The sequence below is a fragment of the Rhinolophus sinicus genome, linkage group LG14 (assembly GCF_036562045.2).
Source record: "Rhinolophus sinicus isolate RSC01 linkage group LG14, ASM3656204v1, whole genome shotgun sequence".
NCBI classification, from domain to species: Eukaryota; Metazoa; Chordata; class Mammalia; order Chiroptera; family Rhinolophidae; genus Rhinolophus; species Rhinolophus sinicus.
The window spans coordinates 44319467-44338941 of record NC_133763.1 but is presented as its reverse complement, the minus strand read 5'-3'; the positions used below and the strand labels follow the sequence as shown (position 1 = coordinate 44338941).

Below are 19475 nucleotides of genomic sequence, written 5' to 3'. Positions count from 1 at the left end.
GGTTTAGTAATAAGCTCCCTGGACTCTTATGTGGTTTGAAAACTGAATGAGGAAAGGGGAAAGACACTGAGGAATCAAGAGCGAGTTCCTTATTCACGATCAGGCGACAAAATGTTAGAACTGGAAAAGACCTAAAAGTAATTCAGTTTAACCCAGAAGGCAGTAGTTAGTTCCCATAAATTTCAAAGAGTAAAGGCTTTTAAGTATTCTTTTAAAAAGTTAGCAATACCCCCCCTTCCCATAGAAAGCCAAAATCAAAACGAATTTATCGATTACACAGGAAAGCTCTGCTAACACCCAGCCTAAAAACATCTCTGTAGAAACGGAGCCACCTTTCATTTCTATAGGACTTGATGCACCACAAAGACTTGGTGAAAGAATCTGTGAGACTCTTGGGGGAAGTTCTTTGTAAAATATTTTACTTCAAAAATGAGGAAACTGAAGCTCAGATCGTAAGTAACTTGTTCATGGCCACGTAGCTGGAGCGAAGAACCAGGAATCCCACCCAATCCTCCTACCCCTCACCTCACCCCGTGTCCTGTCACTCCCTGTGGGAAGGGTGGAGTGGGAGGAGAAAAGCAGTGTTGAGAAGTCGGGCTCATTTCAGTAGAGAACAGTTTACCGCTCTCTGACATTCTCCGATAAACACTGCGAATCATTAGCACCCTTTAAACTTTAGTGAGTATCTATCTACCTGTCAGCAGGAGAAACAAACCTCCCCTGGATATGGTCTGAAGGGTGCTCATGCCTGAATCAGATAAAAGACACCTGAAAAAGTTTCCAGAGCTTCTCCTTCCCATAGTAACACTTTGGTTTTGGAGCCTCTGTTGTGTCCTCCCAATTTCTTGTGTAAGGATGTGTGTCTCCTTTCTGTCAGATGATTTTCTTCTCTGTTAAGACTTTCGTCAGTTTTCACCCTATTTTGCATGAAGCCAAACGTTTTCATTGAGTATCTAACTTCAAAATATTGCTCCAGGTTAAAGGGGGAAACTGTACACTGAAAAATAAACTCAGCGGGGTAGGGCTGAAGTGGTAAGCACATGTAACAGTCATTACCATCCGGGGCTTTGTGGAAATACCCACTGGCAGGAGGCATAAGCTGCTGATGACTGCCGGCCTCTGAGGTGCTGTAGCCTTCCTGTGGCTCAGACAGTGTTCCCTGGGAAGATAAGTAGCTGGGAATGTCTGCAGGCAGATTCAGCTCCTCTGCAAAAGAGAAATCTGCATGTAACGCTCAAATACAGCCAGGCAATTTAAGCAAACACTCAGAAGACTATTTTGCAAATGTGTTGCACTTTGATACTACTGGACAGGAAAAGATTATGTACCTTGGAATTTTCCCCTAAAACCATTTCTCACTAGAATTCTTCTCAAAGTTTTATCTTAAAAGTATTACCAAAAGAAACAAAACCTAAAGCCTAAAATCTTATTCCTAGGCACACTTTCACAATTTATTTGGCTGGACCTCTTCTCTTACAGGATTTCAGGGTGAAGGGGGTGAAAGACTGAGCTCAGTCATAAGGGCTCCACTCTTCCCCACAGGAAAATTACAATAGAAATAGGCCCTAGGCATTGAGGAAAGAAGGTATATACCTGTAGGATGTTTATGAGAGCAAAGTTTTCAGGGAGTGTCTACAAATTCTTAAAATTATTCATCGGGGGGGTTCCGTTATATCAAGGAAATATAACACTTTAATTAAAAAACTTTTCCTTCTACCACACATGAAGTATCAAAGCTCTTTAGTTTTTCACATTTTACAGTAAATCCTGTACTACATTCCTGACTCAAGTACAAGTCACAGGTGTCAACTGGGTACCACTCACCTGTGTTGGTGATGCTGTAGTCTTCATTTTTCCTTCTCATGTGGTAAATAACAATGACCCAGATCAGAGAGGTGCCCACGACACAGCAGACCACCACGATGATGACGATGCCCACTGTGGTCCAGCCGTCATCCTCGTGCCCAATGCCACTCTGGGAAGAGTCACAATTGGGGGATGAAATGACATTGAGGTAAATGTGACCCCGTTCTGTTCCAAGGGTGTTAGACATAATGCAGGTGTATTTCCCAGCATCTTCGAGCCCAGCATCGACAATGATGAGAAGCTGGTTGGCTGCAGCAAAGAAGTGCCGTTCTGTCACCAGCAGTGGGCCGTCGTCCTTGGTCCAGTTGAGGCGAGGGGCGGGACTCCCCCCGGCGATGCACTGCAAGACTGCAGTTTCACCTCGGGCTACTGCCTTGTCCTCCAGGGGTCTAATAAACGAGGGTGTCTCTAACAGAAAGATCATATAAAGCAATTTTATTTCTTAAATCCTACTGAATCAGACTGAGGTTATAATGAAATAAACACTTTCATATATTCATGGGAGGATCAGAAGTTAATGGTTCAGAAAAGCAAATGCCTCTGCCTCAAAAAATCTAAGCCTTATCTCAGCAATTCCACCTCGGGCAAACTATCCTAAGCTAAGAAATTCAAAAATTTATACATGAACATGTTTACTACCAATTTAGTTGTAATTTTTAAAAATAAAGGAAGAAATCTAAAAATCTAGCAGGAAAATGATTAATTATAGTACATAGCCATGTGATATTTTTATGAAGACCAGTGAAAGGATGAACTCTGTGATACAATATTAAGTGAAAACAAGTAGGTATGCATAACTACATAAAAATGAGTATAAAAAAAAGTCAAGAACATGACAAAATCTTTAACAAGCATTTGAGTGACTTCCCCTCCTTTTTTCTAATCAAACGCAATGAACTTATTTTTCTGATTATACAAGTAAATAACACAAATCAACAAATGTTCAAAACCTTAACATCTAGGGGAACAGAGAACTGAAAGTACAATTTTTGCCTTGGATTTGAGTCAAATGAAGAAAAGTATTCTTATAAGGAAAAAATTAAGCTTGTTCAGGGGAAATCTTAAGAAAAAGACAATTTACCAGAGCACAGGATTAAGAGGAGCTCACTGGAAGGAAAACAGGCAAGACAGGTCACGTTTTTCTATTAATTTTTTTTTTTAAATGAACTAAGGGGAACAACAGGTAAATTGTCTGAAGCAGTCTTTGAAGCAGTATAAAACTAACTGCAGGGGCAGCCTGTTAGCTCAGTTGGTTAGAGCACGGTGCTCTTAATTAACAAGGTTGCCGGTTCGATCCCCACATGGGCCGCTGTGAGCTGCGCCCTCCACAACTAGATTGAAACAAGTGCTTGACTTGGAGCTGATGGGTCCTGGAAAAACACACTTTAAAACAAACAAACAAAAAAAAGAAAAACCTAACTGCAAACTCACTAATGAATAGAAAAAACATGTATGGAGTAGAAACCTCACAGAGAGAGATAACAAGATAAAGGGATTTGAATTTTCAATTCATGTGATAAAGACTTCTAATTCTGCCCTCAGCATTTCCCCACATTTCAGTTCCCTGATCCACTAATATCTTAGGCTGACAGAACCCTGTATAAATTGACAAAATAAGGTGATGAAGATATATAAGGATAACAACTGAAATCTCAAACATATTCTTTTCTTGCCATTAAGACCAAGAATAGACCTGGAATAAAAAAGCTCCCACAAAACCAGGGACCCATGGAGCAGGAAACATACCCAACACTGTGAGGGAGGCATTTGCTGAGAGGCCTCCTGCTATATTTTGTGCCATGCAGCTATAAATTCCCATGTCTTCTATTTTCACGTTTGCAATGAAGAAGACATCGTCCTCAGGCATGACATGCATGCGTCTTTCCCGAGCTGCAGGAAAGTCGGTGCCGCCATCCTTCTGCCAGGAAATCTGAGGTGCAGGGTGTCCCTGGGCAGCACATTCCAATCTGGCCATGGCACCAGTGCGGATAGTCAGATCCATTGGAGTCTTCAGGAAAGATGGCATCTCTGTTCCAAGAAGATCACCAAGAGAATGTGGGTGGGGGAAATATGAATCTGTTAGACCAAACAGCAACTGTCGTATGACTCCACTCCTTTGAGAAGACATGCTCTCTGGATTGATAGTAAACACAACATCAGAGGCGATCTCTTCTCCCAGAACCTCAGGGTATTGGAGTACCGTGAGAACTCACTCTTCTAGAATGCATGACACACCTACCTGATCTCCCTGATGGACACAGGGAAAGCAGACGGCCACAAACCGTTCTGAACTCCATATTTTTTAACCTGATATTTACTATGACTCCCTTGGTGCTTACCAAACTAACATCTACAAAGCTGCTAAGGCATTTCATGATAAAAATAATTATGCCTTCAAAAATCGCATAAAACACAGAATCAAGACACAAGTATATTTTTTGGCTGCACAAAGCCTAAGGCATTGTAGTTATTCAATCTAATAAGCAATAAATAATTCAAGCCGTTTGGAAGGTGTTTTTATAGCCACACCGAAGAAGAGCATTAGTTTAAAAACTGATTCTGTGACTGCATTTAGGCAATGATGATGATCACTGGACGCAGAAAGGTCCTAACCACTCCCAGTTACTGGAAGGCCCTGTGAACAGTGTCAGGAATAAATTTCATACGTTTCAGGACAGAATTATGGTTCTGGAAAGAAAATGGAGAATTTCAAAAAAAATTTTTTCAAAAGCATCAATAACAGTGAAAGTAGTAGTAGCCGGTCTCCTGGAGCCATGGAATTTGCCTTGACACCTCAACTAATGACCAAGTAGGGACAGTAAAAGGACAAACTGACAATCCAGTCTACACATTATTACAACCCTAAAGACAAAAACAACAAGATCCTCCCCTCAACTGTCAGGTTTAGGCTAATTTTCTTGGGTCAGGTGGTTCAAAATTGAACATAAAAATCCTTCTAACTACAAAAACTATTAGGGAACATAATTCCTTACCATTCACAGTCAGTTTGGCTTTATGAGAATAATTAGAACCAAAGTGATTAGTAACGATGCACTGGTATTTTCCCTCATCCGTGAAATTCACACTGAGAAGATGTAAGACACTAGTGTATTCCAGAGCTTCTCCGGCGTGCTGCTGATAACGAACCAGGTTCTCAATGTCGGCGTCGTACAAGATCTCGCTGTCTTTGCGCCACACAGCAGACATGGGGGAGTCACTGCTGCTCACCGCAGTGCACGCCAGGGTCACATTCACGCCTCTTAGCGCAACTGTGCTTTCAGGATGGATTCTTATCTGTGGCTTGAGAAAATCATCTAAGGGGGGAAAAAATGGGGCAGGAGCCAAGTCAGTTATTTATATTTTTGCTTCTACAGACTCAATCTTAAAATAAATGATGTAAAATGGTGTGCTGTGTTTACAAAAAAGCGTATTATATTTGAAAGAAACTATAGAGCTCGAGTCCAATTCCCTCATTTAGAGATGAGAAAAAGGAGGCCTGGAAAGGTCAAACGACTTGCTCAGAGACAAGCAACTCTGCAGCAGAGCCTGGGCTGGACTTCAGACTTCAGGGTTTTAGCACCCTTGCCACTACCCCTTACTGTCATTTATGCTTAGACTGTCCTTCTTAAGCATTACCCGTTACTGGGAAAAAAGAGAAACCTATCCTAGAATTTCAAGACAAGTTCTAATACCCTTAGCCTGTTACATATATAAACATGTACGTTACCTATATAAACATGTATATTATACCCATTATCCTTTCTGCGCCAAAATAGAAAATAGGGATTATGAACTTATTATATTTTACAGGGAAGACCTACTAAAACATTATTTGAAAGTACTTTGTGCATGCATAACTTTCACCTAATAGTGAAAATTTCCAAATATGTCAAATGTCCAACTAAATATTGGCTTGAGACTGGCTAAGAAACTATAGATTCATAAATAATAATATGTTATTGAACTGATTCAGAGAGGCAGGTATATGAATTCTTAATCATTACCTTCACTGGGTAATATTTCACTGTGTCATAAAAGTGAAACATGAAAAAAGAGGTCAAAATATACAGCGTTTACATTTAAAACTAAGAAAGCCAGGAGAAAATTCGTTGTAACAAAGTACAATTTAATTATTAGATTCTTTGTTGTCTTCATTAAAATTTGTAAAAACAATATAACTACTTTGTGGGCCTGAAGCATCTTTGAGTAGATTGTGTAAATAGATCTGGCAATATACTGCTATGTAATTGATCAGAGATACTAGTGATATGCAACACAAACATAATTATCTAAAAGATCTGTATTTATAAAGCTCAGAATCAGTTATTCCACTTTTAAGGAAATGTAAGTGTAAAGCGAAAATTTCCAAGTTGAGAAAGAACAATACAGAAGTACACGTGAAAGTGTAAGTGCTACAATCAAGGAAACTTGTCTATGACTGTCCCCCTTCCCTTCAACAAACTCCAAAACCCCGCCACTTTAGTCCTAAAAAACTGCATCAAAACTAGAAACCAAGTGAACTGGGTTAATTCATATACTGCTGGTCACAGCATAAACTAGCGTTATTTTCTAGAAAACACCTTGTAGCACTTTTCAAGATCTACTAAAAAACAAACAAAAAAGATTTATACTTTTAAATGAATTCATGTAAACAAAAAAATCATACTTTTTGATTCAGGAATCTTACTACTAAATATTTATTCTAAGGTTAACAATCTCCCTAAAAAGGAAAGGCCCACATTCATAAAGATGTTATCACACTGACATTAAAAATGGTCATTTAAGAACACACAGAGGAAAACAACTGCTTATGATACATTAAGTCAAAGAATATAAAAGTTAACCTACGATTACAACAAACATAAAAATGTTAGCGAAAAACACAGAGAAATGGAAATAGAAATACTAACGGGAAAGCATTCTGATTTAATTTTTTTAAATTCTGTTGTTAGGATAGTAAGTGTGTAATATACAAAATTTTAAAACAAAAATACAAACCACAGACAAAATCTTTCAGATCCACATTCAGGATGCTTTGCCCTGCCAGCCATTCAGGATGTGCACAGCTGACATTCACAGAGTGTTGGAAGTTATTATCAACCAGCCACTGAAGCAACCACTTCAAATGGCAGTCACAGAGCAAACTGTTAGTGTTCAGGACGCTGCAGAAAAAAGAGGACAAGTAACCCTTTCCTTTTCATTCGAAGTTTCTTCAAGCATTAAAAGCTTACTATTTATCCATGCATTTTTCTTGCCAAACAAATGTTGACTCTGAATTTAACCATGAAAAAACCAAAACTCAGACTGTCAACCTCAATTCCTCAAATATTGTCAGTGTCATGAAAAACACCAAAAAGGTGGGAGAGGGGAGGACCAGGGAAAGGGACCCATTTTACATTAAACTAAAAAGGCATTACAACCAAATAAAATGCATGATCTTTGACTAGAAAAAAAAGATCTATGAAGGACACTTTTTGACATTGGGGAAATCTCAGCATGAAATGTATGTTAGATATTACTTTATTGATGTGAATTTCATCGGGTGTGACACTGGTGCTGTGGTTATGTAGGAAAATATCCTTGTTCTTGGGAAATACAGGCTGAGATATTTAGGGTGAATTGTCATGATGTCTGCAACTTACTTCTAAATAGTTAAGCAAAACAATGGTGTGTATGTGTACACAGAGAGGGAGAGACACAGACAGAGACAGAAGGGTTGTGGGGAAGGGAGGGAGAGAGGAAAAGAGGGGAAAAAGGGAAGGAGAGAAGGGAGGAGGAAGGGAGAGAAATAAATTTAGCAAAAAATTAACAATTGTTGAATCTAGGTAAAGCGTATATAGATGTTCCTTATACCTTCCTTTAAATCTCTGAGGTTTAAAATTTTTCCCAGAAAAGTATAGAGAAAAGCTTACTATGTATATTGGAGCAAAGACATCTTCATTGTGGAGAAGGTGTCAAATTATTTCATCAAGACAGACAACACTTCAGTCCTGGGGCAATGTCTACTACAACTTAAACTAAGAACCACTGAAAAATTATTTGTGGCCCATAAGAGACCTATAAAACATAGCTGAAAAATCAGTGTTTTCTTTTAATGACTCCTCATCCAGTTTTAAGGTTTGGTATAAAGCACCAAAGATCTGATTCCAAAGACAGAATCTGTTTCAAACAGTCTCTAAGCCTATCTCAAAAGTCATATTTTATCAAGGGTTAGTTTTAAATAAGGAGGCCAAAAGTTACCTTTTGCATTATAAGAATTCTTAGGTCATATTCATTCATTCATTCATTCATAGAGAAACATTTGAATCTACTATATGTCAGGAGTTGTTCTAGGCCGTGGGGATACAGCCCTCACACAGCTTATGTATTTAGAACCAAGCAATAAACAAATAAATGCAAAGTATAATGTCAGAAAGTAAGTGCTATCAAGAAAAACAAAGCTAGGCAAAGACGTAGCGACAGCAGCCACCAGTGACAGAGCCGATCACAGAGCTGCAGCAGAGTATCACAGCTAGAAGAAACTGAGAGATGGTGATGGAACGAGGTCAGAGAGCTGGGCAGAGGGGTCCAGACCACACAGGTGCTTTAGAAGCTAAGAACAACTTGAGTCGGTGTTTTCCTGTGTGTGATGGGAAGCCCTCGGGAGGTTAAGAACAGAGGAGTAACAAAGTCTGATTTACAGTGCCTTAGGTATAAGCTGGGCTTATGAGACCTGGGCTCATTTCCTAATTCCACTGACCTTAGGTAAAATACTGACTGAATGTCTCCAAAATCTCAGTTTCTATTCCTGGAAAATGGGACTGACAATGCCTCCCTCAAAAATGTTTTAAACAAAGTATTTATTTAGCACAGTGCCTAGCCAGATACCACTGAATTCACATTAGTTCCCTTCACTTCTATTTCTTTGCATCTTTCCAGCCTTCAAACGCTAACCAACATTGCGCACAAGTGCCTAACTGAGTACCTGCATTCTTTCAACACGTACCGTGTGGCCAGATATATACCCAAATATTAACAGTGGCTGTCTTTGAGTAGCAGGGATATGGGGTCTTTCTCTCCCTCTCGATTTAACTGTATTTTCTCATTTTTCTACCATGATTATATAATTTTAATGTAAATTATTTAATGTATAGGCGTCTCTCCCACCTTCTCCCCATATTTATGCAAAGCATTGTGAAGGATACCAAAAAGTTAAAGAGATTTTAATAAATGGTGATGTAAAAAGTATTATAAACATGACTTAAAGTAACCAAAAGCAACCAAAACTTCTCAGTAAAAAGGTTGCATTAGAGGTCCTACATTAGCAGTTTGTAAAAGCCAACTCCCAAATTACTGAATGACTCCTGAAAGATGAAACGACAATATTTGCTTTCACCTACTTTCTAAATTATACTTTGAACTGTGTTCTCATAACGTGAGTTAAAACTTTCTTGCTGGCCCTCACATTATCACAGGCAAAAAAAGGTCATGCTGATATACAATAAATTGGGCCTTTACATGCTAAACTAAGCCTACAAGGCATAACTCAAAATATCTCAACAGACACACAAAAAAAAGAAGAAAAAAGCCACTTCAAAAATCTGGCAGAAAACAACAAATGATAATTACCATAACATTTTTATTTTTGTTATTGATATTAGTTATTCGACTTTCACCATGTGCTGAGCATCTAGTCAAACTCTCCAAAGCTCCCTAAGGTATTTAGTGGGGAAGGTCCTAACTCCTCCTGGCCTCCCAGGCCCCCCATGACCTGGCTCTTGCTTACCTCTGACCTCCTCTCTGCCCACTCCTCCCTGGCTCTGGTCTGTCAGCTACACCAGCGACCTGCAGGCACGAGGAGTGAGGTCCTACCTCAGGGCCTTTTCAGGGGCTCTTCCTGGTGCCTGGAATGCCCTTCAGCGCGTGCTCAGTGGTTGGTCGCTTCACCTCACTAAGGTCCTGGTCCAAACGCTGTTATCTTCCGCAGAGCCCTCCCTCGCTACTTTATCTAAAACAGCAAGCCCTGTCACTCTCCATACCTTTGACCCAGCTTTATTGCTCTGTGGAACATTTATTATCAGATGAGATACTATAATCTACCAGTTCACTGCGTATCTTCCTTACGAGAATGTATTGCACTACGCTATGAGGACAGACTCTGCCTTGTGCACTGCTGTGAACAGTACCTTACACAGCAGACAACAACAAAGATTTCTTGAATGAACAAATTAATCTCTTTCAGCCTCACTAACCCTGAGGAAATTGCTATTACCATTTTAAGGAGGAAAACTGAGCCCTAGGCTAATCAGCTGGCCCAACACCACACAGTTGTAAAGAATCGAGCAAGAATTTCCAGTGCATCTCAGACTACCTGTGGTGAAGAACCAGTTTTTAAAATTTCCAACATGTTGTGGATCAGTACTTTTATAAAATTCAACAAAAGTATCACAGTAATGTCAAACTGTTCTAAAAGGTTCTACACACTTACTCTGAATTTCTATCCCTATCTCGTCATGAAGCAGTTCTGGTCCACAGACCTTTCTTTAAGGAGCTTTTAGCAGGCAAGATAAACTGTCATTGTTCCTGATTCTTCCCACTGGCTGAATATTCGCATCACCAGAATTTAAAATTAATACAAATACCCAACTAGCCACCCCTCCACCTGGGAAATCTCTGAATCAATTAAGAGCCTTTTTTTTTTAAATCATGAATGGAAAGGGTATGAAGTGATATGCATTTTTCTATTATAACTACTTAAGTTTCTGAGCATTTTAGTTGTTTGAGCAAACAGGTAAGAGACATCCTCTCTGACCACTATACTGAAAGTGCGAGATCATTTCCCCCCCCAAATTACATAATACCTGAATTGTAACCCACCCCACGGGGTAAGGATTAGAAACACACGTTTCCAATAGTCCAAAAGGGATGAGGGGAACAAAGAGGAAGAACGGAACAGTAGGGCACACAAAGCCTGAGGAGCAGCGCTCGGCTCTCACTGACCATTAGCACCAGCAGAACGGCTGGCCGACGCAGAAGGGCCTGGGGCCACACCCTCGGGGCTTTGCAATCTGGGTTATTTTCAAATTATATCCAGCCACTGAAATAACTGCATAGTAACACTTTCTTTCTTCCTGCCTGAATTGTGTGCTTTTGAAAACATCTGGGTCACATTCATCACACAAGCATGGATAATGATCTAACTGGTGATTGAAAGAAAAAAAAAAAAAAAAGACTTAAGTTACGTACAGTTCTTTCAAGCGAGTCTGAGAAAAAGCATTTTCTTGGATAGACATTATAGCATTGTTGTTCAAATCTCTGAAATGAAGAGAAACAAAACATTACCAGTCACCATTTCTACAATTAAGTTCTATAAACACTTTAAATGGTCATGAAAACCTCTGCTAATAGCAAAGATTATTTATAAACTGAGTAAAATATATGCAGAATACTTACAGATGCTCAAGGGATTCAAGCCCCATGAATGCTTTCTTTGTAATTGATTTAATCTGATTTCCTTGTAAGATTCTGAAAAACAAACAGACCTTCCTAATAAAGCTTTCCACTAAATGAAATTAAATTCATTAAATCAAACATTTACCTATAAAAGAGGAAAAGAAGCTTAACGTGCATGTTTAAGAAAGCTGCAAACCTTTCTGATTAACCAATGCACAGCACAGCATGAAGGCTTCCATTAAGATGTTAGAGCTCAAAGAGGTCCCCATGAACAACCATCCTGACTACTGACTACACTGGTAGTTTTCATGAGAAATTGGATTATTTCCCCCGTTTCTCCCTTCTTAGCAAAAGACCATCAAGTCAAAGAAATACGCTGTGAAGCCTAGAAGAAATTCTCATGGGCAAAGACCTAAACTCTTACTTGAGAGCGTCCTCCCTTGCTAAATTATGGGTAATTTAGCAAGGGAGGGTGCTCTCAAGTAAGATTTTAGATCTTACATAATTAAACAGATTACTGGTTCAACTCTGGTTTCTCAGTGCATTTCTTTTACTTAAACAGAAATTCTAGTTCCATAAACAACTTCCCTTTAAGTGCCCATAGGAAAGCTCTTCCAATAGAAAGTGTCCCATAACAGAAAACAAAATTTTAAAAAAACCCAAAACAGAAAAAACTTAATAAACAGCAAAGCCTCTTCCTTTAGTAAAGGAGTCAGAAGGCTCAGACTTTCCAGCCATAGCAAACAGACATAAATCCAATCACATTTACAATTCAGTCTTGAAAATATACCTCTGTAGACATACATAAATATTATAAATACATACAACTTAGTGAGACTTGTGAGTCCAGCAAAGGCTTCACTAGCATCTTCTATGGCCCATGAAATTTCATTGTTTCTTAAGTTTCTATAAAAATGTCAGAGAAAAACAGGTTATGTTAGTCAACATGACCATTACACCATCAGGCACCAACCTGGCATGGCAATGCTAATTTTTATCCTTATTTAAACAGCTAAGTTATGAAGACTCAACTTTTTAAAGAATATCTGTGGTAAGTATGTAAAAAGTAATTCTCATAAGCTAAGAATTAAGCTGGCTTTGATAAAGAAATTAAGCAACCTGCAAGAGTATGAATCGTCCTAGCTAACAGTCTCTAATTGTATTAGCATATTAAAAATTATAGTCAGGGTCCTGCAAAAAGCAGGAACATTTCCAGATGCTGGGGATATGGCTTACAAATCTGATTTCACACTAATGGGATTTCTGGGTGACCCAAGCCTTCCCCTGGGCCCTTAACCTAAAAGGGCTGACAAAGAGTGATGTGAATATAGTTTCACAGCTCCACAGCAATTAAACATGCCCCCTGGGAAGCAAGAGTCTGCTAGAGTGATCACTGTTTTCTTTAAAAGGAAAAGTATGGATCTTTTCAAATCCACTGTTCCATTCTCAGAGGAAATGCAATTGCACCACACCACGTCCTCTGATGGAAGAAACACCAGTTAAAGATATTTAATCAGTTTTGCTTCCTTAAGTTGTCTCGTAATAAAGCACAAAGCTTTTTTGCTTTATAAGACATAGGTACAGTTGTATGAATCACAGTAAGGAGATAGGAGACCACTCTTCCCCTTCAGCTATCCATTTCCTTGAAATGAGAGCTAGCAAAGCTCATTTTATTTTACTAAGGAATAAAGACTGAAGCAACCAATGGCTCGGCTCTTCAGGATGTTCCCTGTCTTCCACAGCACAGCAGAAATCAAACTCATCACCAGAATGAGGAAGAACTACACCTACAATGGCAAGAGCGCTGGTCTGAAGCCAGGATTTTTCGGATCGGATCCTAATTCTGCCTTAACTATCTCTGCGGCATTAGACCATCAGTTACTTCTGCAATTACTTTACTAAACTTTAATGTTATGATAATCACTAGTATACTGAAAGAAACTGTTTGCCATCCCGACTATGAAAAGGCAATTTGTATCTGATAACTGATCTGGTTTCACCTCTGATAATATAGAAAATGGTAGGGGGTGACTGAATTTTTCAAGGCCAACTGAAGGAAGACTACCTCATTAACTTTAAAAAAAGAAAAAAGAAAATCAGACACACACTCAAGCACATAAACACACCTTCACACCATCATCATGCTTTCTTTCTCATTGATGGTTAGGCCACAAAGTTGGGAGCCTGCATCTTCTCTGAGACCATTTATCAACCCTGAACCTGATGACCAGAAAGTCCCCTATTCAAGAACCTTAGAATCTAAAAATTCTACTAATTACTCTTTTTCTCTAATTCTGCTCTATGCTTGAGATTATTGTATTTCATTAAAATACCTCTTCATTCAATTATATTCATGATCATTCAACTTACAGAATCACAGAATTTTAGAACTGAAATTGCCTTCAGTAACCATCTAATATGTGCATCTTCACTGGATGAAAAGACAAAGAAAATGACACCCAGGAGAAGTTAAGTGATGCTGTTCAGCGGGCAGTATGGCAAAGCAGGCGAGCTTTAATATCAAACAGGCCTGGGTTCTAACCCTGACCCAAATATTTACAAGCTATGTGACTTTAAACAAATCATTATAATCTCTCTGAACCTCAGCCTCCTGCTATGGAAAAGAGCAATCATAGCCTAGTGTTCTGAAAGCACCTGGCACAGATCATTAACAAATGTTAGTTTTTTCTGTTCCAAGTTGTACAGCAAATTAGTGACAATGAGCAGGTCTCCTGCCAGGGCTACACATCCTGCATCCTTCTGAATGAGCAGTGGTGGTTCTGGTGGACTACTGGTAGTTCAAGGTCAGAGGAACAAGAAAATGTGCATTCCTGACACCAGCAACTGTGTTTTATCCCACAGTAACTGGCACAGTAAGACATGCTTTGTTGTTTGGTTGATTAACTGAGAATTACAGTACAAACTGAACTGGCTAGAGATGAGATTTAGATATGAGGACAGAGACAAGTAAGACTGTCTACACCAAGGCACAGGACAAAGAACCCAAAATATTAACATAAATAAATCTTCAGGCTGATCAGCTGTTTTAATGTATTTGCTTAACTGCTTTTAAAAAATCAGCAAAAAAAAAAAAAAGACAGATTTACTTACAGTGTCTGAAGATTGGAAAGAAACCTAAAGACACCATCAGCAATGTGAGTGACTCTGTTGTCCCCTAAATTCAGTGTCTCCAGTAAGCTCAGACCCACAAAGGCAGATTCATCCAGGCGGGTCAACTGGTTATAGGACAAATCACTGAAAACAGAAAACATGGAAGGTAAGGAATTCACTGTATTTCACTTCAACTTTCATACCCTTATTTTACTTACATGATAAATTTAGAGCTTTCAACAAGCGTCTAATAAAGAGGGATGTTAGATTGCATTACTGGCCCTGGGAATGATTCATCCCAACCTGCGCTAGTCTCACAGCCTCCACTGGAATGCCACCCAACACTCACAGTTCGGACAGTCGTTGGCAGAACTCCCAGGCATCAGGGCTGATTCTTTCAACAGCGTTCTGGCCCACATAGAGCTGCTGTAGCATTCGCAAGCCATACAACCACCCCTTGTTCACTTCTGTAAGGTTATTATGCTCCAGTTCTCTGCACATTAGAGAAAGAAGGGGAAAAAATATGTTTCATAACAAGCTCTGTGATGAGAAGATTCCAAAAATCTTCATGAAGTCTCGCTCAGAGAAACACAGACCTTCACTCAACCCACGTAAGCCAACAAATTCTGGTCAATAAATATTCCCATCTTCCTTCAGATTTGGGACTAGCAAGTAGTAAGACTGTCTAAAACATCAGATCTATAAAATCGAGACACCAAGAGGTATAGTATACCTGTTCTGGATAAATTCTGATAATTTTCATCAGCCAAAACATTAAAGGAATATAGACTATTAAATGAAATGTTTGTAAAAATGATGACAAAAATGCCAGTTAGATAACAAAACTTAAAGAGCTTTGTATACACTTATTTCATATCAGGGAAGGGAGAAAGAACTAATGTACCTTGGTATAATTAAAGCAATTACCCTAGTTGTTTGGCACTAACAAGCCCCAGTCAGACTCCCTTCCTAACAATCTCCTATTCCAGGTCAGTACTTACAGTTCTTCCATGTTATCCAGGCCAAAAAAAGCGCCATCCTTAAGTTTGCTAATTCCATTCCGCTGCATTTTCAAAGATCTTAAGGAGTCAAGCCCTTGGAATGTTAGACCTTCCACAACTTTAATCCTGTTTCTTTTAAGCTCCCTTTAACAAAAATAGTTTTACAGTCAGAATACTGATTTGCTGATGTGTTCTGATAATAATTAAAAAGAAAAAGACACTGTAAGAAACAAAATCTACGTGGTTACTCACAAGAACTGGAGGTGAGGCAGTTTGAAGATTTTGGGTGGAATCATGCTAATTCTGTTTCGGTTTAACTTTACCACTAACAAGGAACTCGATAAATTATCGAAGCAACCAGCCTCCAGAATGGTTATCCTATTATTACTCAAGTTCCTAAAATGAATAAGATTGCAACAACAACAAAAAAACTTAGTGGAACAACGAAAATAAATATTACCACCAGAAAGCTGCCCAAAGTCTACGACTGAGCCCCAGTTCTACCACTTAGCAACTGCATGCAACTTTACAAATATAACAATTTAAGTGCTTTGTTTCTTCAACTACAAAATAAGAATAATACTATTCATTTGGGTTGAAACAGTATGTGTGAATATGCTTGTAAACTGCAAAACACCAGCACATAGACTAATTACCATCATCATTCTATAGGGCGAACCATTGTTTAACAAAATCACTCAACTATTTACCTCTTACAAAACTGGCAGTGAAACACAATCCAGAATTAAATCTCAAAAATTACGCAGGATACATAACAGTATTTTCCGACAATAGTGCATAGCGCACTCTTTCTTTAAGGGGGGAAAAAACCAAAAAAAAAAAAAAAAAAAACTGACCATACATTTGTTTCACATATGCATATCAAAATAACAACAACAGACATTTCTGGAAAGATAAGCATCAATGAATAATAAACATGCACTTTAAAGTAAATCTAATTTAAACTGTATTAACTTACAGGTATTTAAGCTGCATTCGAGGAAATGAAGATGTCTTGATTTCTGATATTATATTTGAGCTGAGATCTAAGTTCTCAAGAGCAGGGTAAAATTGGAAAGCCTCTGCATTTATTTCTGGGATTATATTATGGACTCTACAAAACAAAGATTAAATTGAAGTTATTGCCAGTGATCCACCCCAGGCCACACGCATATTAAATAACTGGGATCAACACTAAGGGTATCCAAAACAAAAACCAAAAAACTGTACTACTCATAATTTAAGTAAAAGATCTGAAACCTTATTTACTTACAATGACAGTAGAGTAATATTAGAGGTTGGTTCTCCAAAATATGGGATTTCTGTTAGCTCATTGTAATTCATTTTCCTAGGCAGGAAAAAAAAAAAAACAGATTTCAGTTTTGTGAGAGATGTTACCTCTTGAGTTCTGGTTTACTGGCTAATACATACTTTAGGACAGGTGCCACATCTGAAAAAAGCCTACGACTCAGGACGAATTAGACAAAATGTATCATACGGCGAAATTAGAGGTTTTAACAAGAAATGTTTTTTCATGGTGTTAGATATACAACTGATTTCAATATGTAAAAGGTTAGAAAATATTTTGCACATTAAGTATTTTTAATCCCAGCAAGGTTCTTTGAATAGTTACATTTATGACAGCTAGTATGACTCCTTAAATAAAAGAATTAAGCATCCATATCTCTTTTATATATAACAGATAAAATTATACATTAAATAAAGTATAGGGGTGGTCAGGTGGCTCAGCGGGTTAGAGCGCGAGCTCTGGGCAACGGGGCTGCTAGTTCGATTCCCACATGGGCCAGTGAGCTGCGCCCTCCACAACTAGAATGATGTCAATTCAATGAGCTGCCGCTCAGCTCCTGGGTGGCCAGATGGCACAGTTGGTTGGAGCGCAGGCTCTCCGCCACAAGGTTGCTGGTTCGACTCCTTAACTCCCGCAAGGGATGGTGGGCTGCACCCCCTGCAACTAACAATGGCAACTGGACCTGGAGCTGAGCTGCGCCCTCCACAACTAAGATTGAAAGGACAACAATTTGACTTGGAAAACTCCTGGAAGTACAGATTGTTCCCCAATAAAAACTCCTGTTCCCTTTCCCCTTCCCAAAAAAAGTAAATTTAAAAAAATAATTAAATAAAAATTAAAAATAAAGTGTAAAAATATAAATATGTTTTTAAAAAGTTACTCAAAGTGAGGAAGGGTTGCTCAACAGCACAGATGAAATTAATTTGCCTTCCCAAAGATGGAACGTAAGATTGATTTTATAGAAGACATGTCACCATCTGATCCCAGCAGCTCTGTAAACAGATCGTCTCAAATGTTTTAGTAGCAAATCTAATATAATCACACTTCATTAACCTGGTTTTCAATCACTGAACAACCTCAACAATCTAGAATACAGAAAGAAAAATGAAAAAGTAAAAGTCCTCTAAGAAACCAACCAAACTTACAAAGTCCATGTAATAGAAAAGCTCATGATTTCCCATCAAAGCATTTTCACCTCCTTCCTCAGTGCCTACTCTTTCAGCTAATAAGCTTGTCAACTGTGTATTCATTCCATAGCAGATTAGAAGCAGTCAGTTTGCGACAGGGAAGGAGAGAATGCAAGGACAATGAGTGCACGAAGAAGTTACCCGTCAGCAAGAAAGTAGAACCAAAAATAAACCTGAGGGTTCTGGGGGTGTTTAAGGTAGAGAACAAACAGGATCAATAGCCAGACCTCTGGGAACATCACAATGCAATAATTGATATGAATAATGTTTTAGAAAATTTCCTCCAAAGCATACATAAATCTCAGTATTAAAGGAAAAACTTCAGAGAAGTGGAAAATTGAATCTTATTAACCACCACATTACAAATGATGCTGAAAATACTGTATTTCATATAAATCACTTCAGACATGATGCTTCCATCTTAGATGAGTTAAGACATTAAAAAAAGTTTACACAACAGAGAGTTTGACTGGCTTAAACTTTAGCAAAAAACAAACAAAACATATTTACTCTCAAGAGAGGAAAAAAATCTTACTTTTGGCCCCAAGGAAGAATATTTCTTCACAGTTTGCAACTTGAAATCACCAACGCAATGGTACAATGCCCACAGAGTTTGTGATAATAAAGCCAGAGATGACAGTTTAAGTTTTTAAACAATGTCTTTTAGTTTAAATTTTTTTCAATTTTTTGATAGCACTTCTGGATTGAACATACTCAAATTCATAATTCATCAGATCACCTCAAGGAATTTCATGTAAATTTAAATAAGCAAAATAACTTACACTTCTTGTAACGTCTGAGATTCCAAGCTGACGTTCCAGTGAGACAACCGATTATGACTCAAATCCCTAAGGGAGGAAAAAAGATCATTCTTAGTTTAGTGTTATAAGCAGACCTAAGGGGGGAAAAAACCTAAACTAAGAAATCTAAAAGCGCTATCAAATGTGAAGTTGAGCAGTACAGACAAAAGGAATGTTCATAAAAGATGAATAAAAATTTATCTAGATTTCCAAGCAGCTATTTTATTTTTTCATTTTTATGAGGTTTTCGTTTTGTTTTGTTTTTTCTAACTAGGAAACACATTCACATGGTCCAATAATCAAAAAATATAAAAGGATATACAGCAAAAAGTCTCCCGCCCTTATGTCCAGCCATCCAATTTCCCTCCCAACAACAATAAATGAAAACATACCATTTTTTGTGCAGCCTGTCAGATATTTTATGCATGTACAACAAATTTTTACACAAGTGGTAGAATAATTTACACATTATTTTGCCCGTTTTACATCTTGCAGATCATTCCACAGCAATATTATAAAGTTTGTTCATTCCTTTTAGTGATTATACTTTATTATGATGTACTATACTTTAGATGCTTTTGAAAGAACATATCTTTTTTTTTCCCAAAGATTTTATTGGGGAAGGGGAACAGAACTTTATTGGGGAACAGTGTATATACTTCCAGGACTTTTTTCCAAGTCAAGTTGTTGTCCCTTCAATCTTAGTTGTGGAGGGCGCAGCTCAGCTCCAGGTCCAGTGGCCGTTGCTAGTTGTAGGGGGAGCTGCCCA

At 38.3% G+C, this 19475-nt stretch overlaps 1 protein-coding gene across 2 annotated transcripts in view; it reads right to left on the bottom strand.

The window, feature by feature from the left end:
- The window catches only part of LRIG2 (leucine rich repeats and immunoglobulin like domains 2), a 48228-nt gene that overhangs the window by 8024 nt on the left and 20729 nt on the right, over window positions 1-19475 (bottom strand). The window contains exons 2-16 of one of the 2 annotated variants that reach the window (XM_019730395.2): window positions 18689-18754; window positions 16684-16758; window positions 16390-16524; window positions 15663-15806; window positions 15411-15554; window positions 14759-14902; window positions 14410-14553; window positions 12124-12204; window positions 11299-11370; window positions 11092-11160; window positions 6865-7028; window positions 4860-5180; window positions 3613-3894; window positions 1825-2274; window positions 1084-1206 (exon numbers count right to left, since the gene is read on the bottom strand). In XM_019730395.2, the coding sequence (XP_019585954.2) occupies window positions 1084-1206; window positions 1825-2274; window positions 3613-3894; window positions 4860-5180; window positions 6865-7028; window positions 11092-11160; window positions 11299-11370; window positions 12124-12204; window positions 14410-14553; window positions 14759-14902; window positions 15411-15554; window positions 15663-15806; window positions 16390-16524; window positions 16684-16758; window positions 18689-18754 (2414 nt within the window). Of the gene's footprint in view, window positions 1-1056; window positions 1207-1824; window positions 2275-3612; window positions 3895-4859; window positions 5181-6864; window positions 7029-11091; window positions 11161-11298; window positions 11371-12123; window positions 12205-14409; window positions 14554-14758; window positions 14903-15410; window positions 15555-15662; window positions 15807-16389; window positions 16525-16683; window positions 16759-18688; window positions 18755-19475 lie in introns of both variants that reach the window. The other variant, XM_019730394.2, reaches the window with a different exon arrangement.